Source organism: Schistocerca serialis, chromosome 4 (genome assembly GCF_023864345.2).
Source record: "Schistocerca serialis cubense isolate TAMUIC-IGC-003099 chromosome 4, iqSchSeri2.2, whole genome shotgun sequence".
In the NCBI taxonomy this organism is placed as follows: domain Eukaryota; kingdom Metazoa; phylum Arthropoda; class Insecta; order Orthoptera; family Acrididae; genus Schistocerca; species Schistocerca serialis.
Window position 1 is genome coordinate 66,186,743 of NC_064641.1, and position 10,959 is coordinate 66,197,701.

At 40.8% G+C, this 10,959-nt stretch overlaps 1 protein-coding gene across 1 annotated transcript in view; it reads left to right on the forward strand.

The window, feature by feature from the left end:
* The window catches only part of LOC126473821 (telomere-associated protein RIF1-like), a 112,900-nt gene extending 102,164 nt beyond the window's left edge, over positions 1–10,736 (forward strand). Inside the window, exon 9 of the mRNA XM_050101138.1 lies at positions 10,082–10,736. Coding sequence (XP_049957095.1) covers positions 10,082–10,407 — 326 coding nt within the window. The 3' untranslated portion in view covers positions 10,408–10,736. The remainder of the gene's footprint in view (positions 1–10,081) is intronic.
* The last annotated feature ends 223 nt before the right edge of the window (positions 10,737–10,959 follow it).

Below are 10,959 nucleotides of genomic sequence, written 5' to 3' on the forward strand. Positions count from 1 at the left end.
TCTAGGGTGCATGTAGGAATTAATGGGTGGCTTCATGTGTGGTGTAGTTGTGGCCTGGGATGAGCTCAAGAGTGCAGGTCTTGCCAGATGTGTAGGTTTTGACGGGGATGGTGGTTGGTATCATGGCCGGGCTTTGGGGACTGGGTTTTGTGGGGCACTATAGTGTACTAGTGTCACAGCTGCAGTTGGTTACAGTTGTGGACCAGCTGGTTCTGGCAGACTGCAACTTTAGATATTTGTTGTCCCTCCGCAGCCCATGATGATGCACGAGATTCACACTGGAATGTGGCTGAACGTAGAAGTCATTACGTGGAAGCCCACACATTAATATGATATTTGTTGTATTCTCCTTTTGTGCACACAGTTGGATACAGAAAACAGTCATGTGATTTATTTGATGTTTCTATCCACTGCAAGCAGAAGCAGAACTTCCTGAACTGAACTCCTCATGTGTCCTATTCAGCCATATTTCATAACTGTCGAAGCAGGAGTGCTACCTTGCAACTCTGGGAGGCTGCCTCGAGCCTCGTCTGGATTGGCGCCACCAATGATTGCTGCACTGTCGTGCAGCATCTTTGCAGAGGTCCTATGCTGGGGTGAAGTTGCCGATGATCGACGACACCCAGTTTTGATGAGGGCTGTGTGGGGTAGTCGCAGCAGATCCAGCAGCGAACAGTGTTGGCACCTGTGTAGCAGTCCTGCTGGACTGTGATCTTTGGTGGAGCTGGACCAATAGCTGACTAAGAAGTTCCTTAAGGCTCCTGTTGGAAACTATTTGCACCAACAATCAAATTGTGCCTTTCTATGGCCTAGCATAGTCAGTTTGCCCCCTCACTTTTGGGTGCCCTGTTTTCAGCCAAGGGGAAAACACTGATACCGAATGCGGGTGTGACAAGAGTGGACAGGTATTTCAATTTCCTTATCTGCAGGCTACATAAGAATTCACCTGTGGAGCATGGGAGGAATGATGACTTGGCATTCTGTGTCCTCCATGACCAACACGAAGACACCGCTGTTAGCACTACAGTGTCTCGGGGACAAGTAAGTCAAATATGCTGGGTCTGCTCCTTTTGATTACTGCTTTGAACAATCACATTTTACTGATAGGAGTTCCTGCAAAGCAGCTATATCACCCTTTGGATTACCCAACTTCATGGGGTGTGACGGGGAAGTATATAATGTTTGTCACACATTGTTATTGAGTTGAGAACATAGTGCCTCCTGTGTATCAAACTTTATTTCGTGGATATGTGAGCCAGTGCATCTGCTTTAGCGTGTTTAGAGGTGGACCTGTAATGAATGTCATGATAATTGCTAAGAAATGGTAGCTGCCGTTGTAATTGCTGTGCTGTCTTTGCGTGGAACTTTGATATGGGCTGCTCAAGAAAATAAGTGGCTTGTGGTCTGTGTTTAACTGGGTCTTGGTGCCATAGAAGTGGGAATTTGACACTGTAAGTAATGGTCACTGCTTCCTTCTCTATCTGGGAGTAGTTAATTTGTGCTGCTGATAATGGTTGAAGGCATACGTAATTGGTTTATCTGTGGGACATCGGTGTTTTTGTTTGCTAGTGCAGCCTCGATTCCATATTGTGTCGCATCAGTGGTTAATTTCAAAATTTTGCCAGTCTTCTGGGTTTCAAGGCAGCGAGCGGATTTTGGGCATCTTCTTAATTTTGTAAAAGCCTTATGGCAGCCTAAAAGTCAAGCAGTCTTTTTGTCTTGGATGGCTATTTGGTGTAACCGCTAGCAGTAGTGAACACCAGAAGATCCTGAGGAAGATCCCAGCAGAGGGGTCGAAACGTCGATCATTTTAGAATAAGTATGACGCAGCCTAATAACCCAGAAGATTTTAACTTCAGTGACAACGGCCATGAAAGCCTGCAGACTTACATAAGAGAATAGAAGCTTTCGAAATGTGGTGCTACAGAAGAATGCTGAAGATTATATGGGTAGATCACGTAACTAATGAGAAGATACTGTATAGAATTGGGGAGAAGAGGAATTTGTGGCACAACTTGACTAGAAGAAGGGATCGGTTGGTTGGACATGTTCTGAGGCAACAAGGGATCAGCAATTTAGTATTGGAGGGAAGTGTGAAGGGTAAAACTCGTAGAGGGGATACCAAGAGATGAATACACTAAGCAGTTTCAGAAGGATGTAGGTTGCAGTGGTTATTTGGAGATGAAAAGGCTTGCACAGGATCGAGTAGCATGGAGGGCTGCATCAAACCAGTCTCTGGACTGAAGATCACAACAGCAGCAAAATTTATGACACTAGGTTGGGAAAAAGATTAAACTGAACCAATCAAAGAAAGCTTGCAGATTTGGAAGATAATATCATGCATGTTATTTATGCATTAATGATTTGTTCCAAATGTTTTTGAAGTAATGGCCCCCAGCTAGTTTCACCAAGAACTACTCTGACGTAGGAAAAGTGTACAGGTCTCCATAACTGTAGGTGTTGATGGTAGCCTATAATTTGACACACATACGTATATATCCTTATGTTTCTTAATATCTGTAAGTGATGCCCATTGATCAGATGTAATGGGTGTAATAACTCTCATTTTTTGTAACCTGTCCAATACCAATGGTACAACTTTGCTTGCGATGAGAATGAGCAGTCAAGCTCTACAAACCAAGACGTAGCTGGGAGTGTAAATGATATGCAAACTGTAAGAGTTGTTTGCGCAATCCACTTCAGAGTCAATTAATTACTTGTACTTTTCAAGCAATGTTTCCAGGCAGTTAACAGTATGGTATGAGAGATGATAACTGCATTCTCATTCGTTTGAAAACTGAACAAAAAAAGATCAAAAATTTTAGTTGCTTTGAGAAAAGCTACTTCTAAAACTTTTGGTACTCTGCATACATTTTTATACGTAGCTTGCATTGTAATTTGAGTGCTGTTTGTTGTTCACTGTATGAAATCACCATTTGCTGGCTGTAGTGGTGGAGAGCCCAGAGCCCTGTGTTTGTCACCCATATTGATAAGCAACACTCCAGTGCCTTTGTCAACTTCGAACTCTCATTTTGTTGACATTGATTTCAAGCTTAATGATTCACTGGCTGGGAAATCTGTAAACTGTGTTCGACACTGATTTGATGGCGTGAAATGACATGCTTTGTGTGGATGTTGCAGCACATGCAGACTGCATCCAAATGTACTCTCTTTCTGCAAGCATGGAATACTACATTCCTATTTTAAGCTTCAGATGTTATGACAGTCTGGATACGAAGTGCATGTCATCACATTAGAAGTATGTGGATTTGAATGTTTCCTCTGCGATGTCTAAACCCAGTATGCCCACATATGGTTTGAAGTGTAATGTCTTCTGTATTTTGTTCATTGGGTAGCCGTTATCTTAGAACACTTTTTTGCAGGGTTTAAGTTCCTCACACAGCTGACCCTTGGCCACAAGTCTACCACAAGTCGACACACCATATTTGTATCTGCAAGGTGGCAGCTGTCATAATCTGTAACAGACAATTGGGGTCCATAAAAACATTAGTCCACAGAGTGCATGCTATTATAGATTATAGCCAGCTGCATGAAGAACTAGAGCATTTCAGGAAAGTGTCTGAAGCTATTGGCTACCCAATACAAAAATGAACTAGGCTTACAGTTCAAACTGAACTTGAGTGTCGAGTCAAGAGGTAGAAGAGGAAAGGATCAATCTGTGGCCTTCCCATCATATGTAGTGATTCTTGAAGGCTAACTGAGTGCTATATGAGGCACGTGTGTGCAAGAACCATCATCATACGTGTTAAACAAACAAATTGTTTGAGAGCATTATGTGAAACATCAAAGCTACAGTTTGACAAATCAGCAGTGCCCAAGCACTACACTGGGACAGGGCACTCCTTGGACGCTGAAGAAATCAAGATTCTAACATCTGCATCGTTGCTCTGTGAGTCTGATTAAGGAAGCCATCAAAATCTGTCTGGCAAATGACTTACTTAATAGCTATGACAGTTTTAGCTTGGAGTAAGTTTGGAATCAGGAACTAGAAATAACCAGCTCTCAGAAGAGTGGCGCAGGGCACCTGTCATTGATGCCTATTGTTTATAAACTAGAACGTGCCCCACAATGTCTGTTACAGAGGACATGTCAGTAGTATACAAGTCCTACCTCCCAAGTGACATTTATGCGACTGTGATGATGTGTGACCTCCTGAGCAACATATTAATTAGGCTACTCCATCACTCACAGGACAACAAGCTGAAATATCAGCAGGGAAGACTTACTGAATAGGGCTGCATCCCTGCAGTATTATGTAAGCATGAAGTGATTTTCCTAGAGTAATTCATGTTGCCATGTTCAAACATTGTTAGTAGACTGGATTGTGGATTTCTTGCACCTCAATGTGCACCATCTCGTATGATCTTACATTATAGGAGATAGTTTTTCATCTGCATAAGTGAAAGATACACTGATGGTAAAAAAATTGCAACACGAAAAAACAATTGCACGACATAAACAAAAGTTGGTAGGTGTGCTTCTACACCTGAAAGAGATCTATTCAGATTTCATGCCAGTCGCATGAGAGTGCTGCTAATAAGGCCACTATGAGGATACAGACCATGTTCGCTTTAAATACACAGTGTAACAGTTCTAACCAGTAGTTCTCTTTGAGATTGGGCACGGTGAGTTCATGTTAGTCAAGAATGCCTTTAAGGCGATAAAGATGCCATTAACAGCATTTCTCAAGTTTGAACAACGCCATGTAGTAAGGCGAAGAGAAACTGGATGTTTCTTCTGATACTGCATATTGACTTGTCACTAATGTAGCCACTGCAGATGATTGCTGGCGGCGGTGGTCGTGGAACTGTACAGTCGCAAGGAGATGGGTCTGGTTGGCCATATGGCACTACAGAGAGGGACTCTGGTGCATTGTACTGCACCTGCAGCAACAATTTGAGCAGCAATTGCCACCATAGTAACATAGTAAACTGTTACAGATTTGTTACCTCAAGAACAACTCCAAGCCATACGCCCTATAGTGTAGTGTACATTCCACTGATCTCAAACCATCGCCATTTGCAACTACAGTTGTCAAGTGAGAGGTCATTGGAGAGCACGGCATAGGTCTGTTGTGTTTTCTGATGAAAGCTGGTTCTGCCGCAGTGTCGGTGATGGCTGTATGTTGGTTAGGAGGATGTCTGTTGATGGTCTGCAACCAGCCTATTTGTATGCTACCCACTGGACCTCACTTTGAGTAATGGTCGGGATTGTGATTTTGTACGATGACAGGAGCACTATCGTGGCTATCCCACACACCCTGTCCGCAAATTTGTATGTCAGTCTGGTGATTCGACCTGTTGTGCTGGCATTCACGAATAGCTTTCCAGGGGTTTTCAAATAGGATCACATTCACACACCTCTGTTGTAACCCAGCATGCTGTACAGGGTGTCGACATGCTGCATTGGCCTGCTCGATCGCCAGATCTGTCTCGAATTAAGCACATATGGAACATCATCGTCCAACAACTTCAGCGTCATCCACAGACAGCATTAATCGTCCCTACATTGACCGAACAAGTGCAACAGGCCTGGAACTCCATCCCACAAACTGACATATGGCACCTGTAAAACGCAGTGCATGCACATTTGTATGCTTGCATTCAACATTCTGGCAGTTGTACTGGTTACTAATGTACTAGAATTTCATATTTGCAATGATTTATCTCGTGTTCACATAAGCCTGTGATCTTGCCATAATCAGTGATCACTGAAAGGTTACAGTGAGAGTTGGGTAAGGTGCTAGACATGTTCAAGTACACCTGTATTACATATTTCTTTGTGTTAGCTATGCCTGGTCTTATTGATGTTTCAGTGATGGAACAATATTTTACAATATCTGAAGGAGCTGTGTGTCTAGTAACATTTCCATAGGTCATGATATTGTCATGATTCATAGTTAAAAAAAATTTATTATCACAGTTTTAAAACGATCGACTACAGAATTGTTATTGTCTGTGCACAGAAAATTGAGCTACTCACTCACCATGTTGTAGGTAACCACTCTGTTCGAATGTTTAATAAATGTATAACAGAATAAAAACTAAAATACATACAGCTCTGTTTGTCAAAAAATTATTTTATTAATTTTTTACCTCGTGCATGTTTGGCCGGCAGTGAAGTATTCTGTGCTATTATAAGTATCAGGTGGCTTTGATTTTATAAGTATCGGGTGGTTTTGATTAGCTTGACAGTGTTCAGAGTGCTGCAGGCTGTATACATTGCAGGACACTGAAACATCATAAGCGTGTTCACTAATTGGTGTGCTCATGGGAGTATGCTGATAAAAATATAGTTCCACTTTGTGCCAACAGACAAATATGGTGCTGTAAGCAGTCAGTATGTGATGCAGTGCAGGGAAAGGGAAGAAATAATCAAACACTTGATAATGCTGTTTATGGCACATTTATTAGCATCTGGACGCAAGTTGCAACACCTGTTCCATATGTTCTCCCGACTTGCAACATGCTGCATTCATACATGGCATGGTCAGTAGTTGCTCATAACATACCAATGTAATCAGAGCAATATGTCATCATATGGTACCCTTCAGATCAGAAAGAATCCAGATACATCCATGATGGACACGATCTTTCAGTTGTCCCCACAACCAGAAGTCTTGTAGATTTTTGTCAGAGGATCTGAAAGGCCAAACATCTTTAAATTGCCTAGAGATGATACGGTCATTAGCAAAGGTTTCTCAAAGCAGATATGTCACATGGCAAGTGGTGAAGTGTTTCCACATCTTGTGTGAAAATGCACAAGGAAGTTGTTAGAATAGGCAGATGTTGCTGTACAGCTAACAGGCCCATGAGGTGTTATCTCCTCAAAGGAAAACAGAGAATGAAGGAGCTTGTGATACTACACCACATCTTCACATAACCAGAGTGCAGTGTATGTTCCTGTATAACAGTGGCTGAGTAGACTGCAATATGCTGCAGTTCTTCCCATTCACAGCACCAAGTGGAGTATGATGTGCATCGTCCATCCAAGGAAAATTGCCTGGCCACATCATACATTTCCATGGATGCCACAAAAGGAGGAAAAAGTCATGGCACTGTAGCCTATCTTTGGGCTTAACTTGGTGTACAATTTGAATCTTGTAGGGATACCAGTGTAAAATACACCGCGAAATCTGTGGAAGTGTTGACCAGGGGAGAGGCAATTCCCATGACACAGCTCGAGCGGTGGCTGCAGAATTTGGGGCATGGACTGCAAGGTCGGCTACAGCTTAAAGTACTTCATCAACAACTGCTGTGGAAATGGGCCACCTGCCTCTCCCTGCTGCACCACCTAATTCATCTGTTTCTTCAAATTTCTGGATCATATTCTTTAGCCCGTTCATTGACATGACGCCTCTTCGCAGCTGTTTCTGTCTGTGATATTCCCACATTGCAGTGCTGTTATTGCTGCCATTCTAATAAAATAACTTTACCAGAAGAGCATGAATTTTCTTTGAAACAAATATTGCCTTTCATAAGCAGGGTGTATACGACCCGGGACAACCGGGAGATCCGGGACAAACCAGGGAATTGTTTAGAATTCCGGGAATTTTTCATTGTTTTGGTTTTCAGTTAAATTTTTGTGATTTTTGACTGGTAAGAAGCAATATTCTAACAAAGGATATTACTGTATCCCGCTACTGCAGAATAATACTGCAGCAACAAAACATGAACGAGAGAAAGAAAAAAAATACGAAAATAAAATTTTAGTTGCAAAGGAAATTTGCCGTATACAACAACAAAAAAACAGTACTCATACAAGCGTCTGCCAACAGCACAGTGTGTCGAAGGCTTGGGAAGACTTTGCAATGCTTCATAACAACAAATTGCCTCCAATGAGCGTGACGTGACAACTGTTTAGAGTCGTTTGAGCAGTTGCGGGCGGGCTCTTGCGCATGCACAGTTTAGTCGCGTATGCGTAGTACCTTCTCCCGCTTCTGGTTACTGAAGTATGGCTGGGCGCCACTATCTAATATTGCCCCGGTTCGGAAATATAGTAAAGCTGGAGCTGAAGCACAAAGCAGTCAGAGTTGTGGTGGGGAGGTGGGTCGTCTTCACGTGCCCTGTGTTTAAGTTCAGTGATTTTGTTGTTTCGTCTTCGATTATTGCTCTCACGTTAAATGATGATGAAAAGGATTTTTGTGGCCGGGAGCTATCAAATGAATTAAAAACACGTTCGCTTAGTAACGGAAGGCAAAAATATGTTATTACTTTCAGATTTTATTTCCACTTTTCTTACAGTCAAGCATTAATCGCCTTACAGAACAATGAAGTTATTTTTGTCAGTTTGTCAAAGAGATTTGACTTTTATTAATCTTTTCTGCTGAGGCAGTCAATTTATTTGAAACGAAGTGTTTAATTTCACACTCTTGGCTGGTTTCAACTGTTCGCTGCATTTCAAGTGCATGTATGGCATTGTACCATAATAAAGAACCAAACATGACATAATACAGCACTGGTACTCCAAGAAAATTTACATCCGAATATGGACATACGAATCTTCACTTTAAGCCGAATTGTGCGTTTTAGTGTGGTTCACGAAATTCCGATGCTCTTGAAGTATCCTCTGATGTCTTGTTTCTTTTATGACATCGTAGCTGCGCAGGCGCAGTGACGCCTGTTACCTGGCGCTCTCTTGCAACTGCTGAAACGAACCTATTTCTAACAGTTCGCAGGAAAATATTGCAAATGGTGGTTTGAAAAGCGTTACATTCAAAGCAAATTTCCTTTTGCGCAAGATGAACTGTGTGCGAGAGTGTACGATGAAATTCTTAAATCGCAAAGCGCTTGACTCTCATTTAAAAATCAACTTAAATATCTTCATCATTTCGCGGCCCTGTCATCAACTGTATAAATATTAATTTTAATAATGAACAGCCTCAGTTACACCGTTGACCTAGAATTTACTATTTTAGTATTTAAGTTCTGAAGAAGGTTGGGTTATCCCGACTGAAACTGAGGTAAATTCTAGGTAAACGGTGCAACTGAGGCTGTTCATTATTAACATTAAAATTAATAAAAATCAACTCTTTGAGGATGATCATTTAGAAGAATTTCGAGCCCAGATCACACATTTATGTCATTATTAAAAATTTTACTGGCACATTTGTGTGATGTATCTTAATTTAAACCCTGAACTTTTCTTATTTGTGTGTTCGCGCTGCTTAAGAGTGATCTTGTTATTGGCTGACTACATCATGTGTCCTTCGCTGTCATCAACGGGCGAGATCAAGTGATATGAGCTATGACTGGCTTACAAAAGCGCATCGCAATCTCGTTTTCAATGCTTCGGAAAGCGACATGCGGTGTTTGGTGGAATTCAAATTTATACCTTCGTAATACGAAAATATGCAGCGTATGTACCCGTCCCCCACCCTCCACCCATTTTCTGAAGTGCCGGGAAATTCTACGTCGGTATATAAAACCATAAACATTCAAAGGATTGATGAGTTTTACAGTGCTGAGGAAGAGTATACGGTCACTTAACATGGAAAAAGTTTACTTTCACCCGCGTGGTGTGAGTCGTGCTTCGGTAGCTCAGATGATACAGCACTTGCCTGCAAAAGGCAAAGGTCCCGAGTTCGAGTCTCGGTCAGGCACACAGTTTTAATCTGCCAGGAAGTTTCATATCAGCGCACACTCCGCTGCAGAGTGAAAATCTCATTCTGGAGACTGTTAGTTTAATAATCAACCGGTACTTAAGTATCTCTGATATAAGCTACATCTTTCAACTCATAAACTAATTGCCAGGTAATAGTATATTGACAAATACATGTGCAATAAATCTTATGCGAGTGGAACAATTAAGTCTATAAGAAGACCGTACTGTATATTTTGAGAGTGAAAATAAGTTGAGTGAATTTTTTTGCATATTTAAAATACTGTGTGTGATTTTGATCTCTCACTACCTTTCACATTCCAAGAGTTGTGTATAATTTGTATCCTTTTCATAATGCTGTATAATTTATATCTATTTTACGTTGTGTGCCACTGAATTATCTTCTTTATTTTGTTTTAGTGCACACATTTATTTCATTTTGATTTGTTTTATTTTCCAGGCCATCATACTGTGATTCAGGATGAAAAAACCAAAGACAGTGTTGACTGCAGCATTCCAGAGCTGAAGACTGCAATTGAGAAACATTCTCTTGTGAATGTCACACGAGAAATCTTGAGGTTGTGGAGATACAGGGAAAGGTTACGTCAAGATATTACTGTTGGAAACTTGCTGAACAGACTGGAGAATGCAGAAGTAACAGACTTAAAGCAGCAAACTCACTCAGTTGCTGTACAGGCAAATAATTGTTTGTGTGACCCTCAAACTATTAGCACTTTCAAGATGATTTATGAGAAGATTAGTTTTCCTGGAGAAAGCAAGACGTAACTGGTCAACAGATATGAAGGGCAAATGCTTAATGGGAAGAAAGACTCTTGAAAACGGTTATTTATCTTCTTTTTTCCAGTGCATTTAGTATTATTTGTTACATACTTTGTTCCTAAAATGGAACGTAATTCAGTTGTGAATGTAGTGAATTGCAACCATATTTATAGCTTTCATGTGAAAGACTTTAGACAATATATTCAAGCCATAAAATGTGATAATGTTTGAATTATGCATATATCCAGTGTAGTGTGGTAATGTATATTATAATACTGTTTGTATTATGCTCTTAAGAGTCAGCACAAAACTGCCAGTGTTATTATAAAATAATACAGTTATTGTCTACAATAGAATAAACTGTGTGCAAATCATTTTGAATTTTTTTGGGTGCATGTGGTGCTTTTTTTTTTTTTTTTTTTTTTTTTTTTTTTTTTTTAAATAGAAATTGGCTAAAGCACTCAGAAATATCTACTTAAGGAGAAGTGACTCCAGATGGAACATGACAAATATTACTTTGAAACCTGACAAGTTAGAACAGTGCATTGGATCCAGACT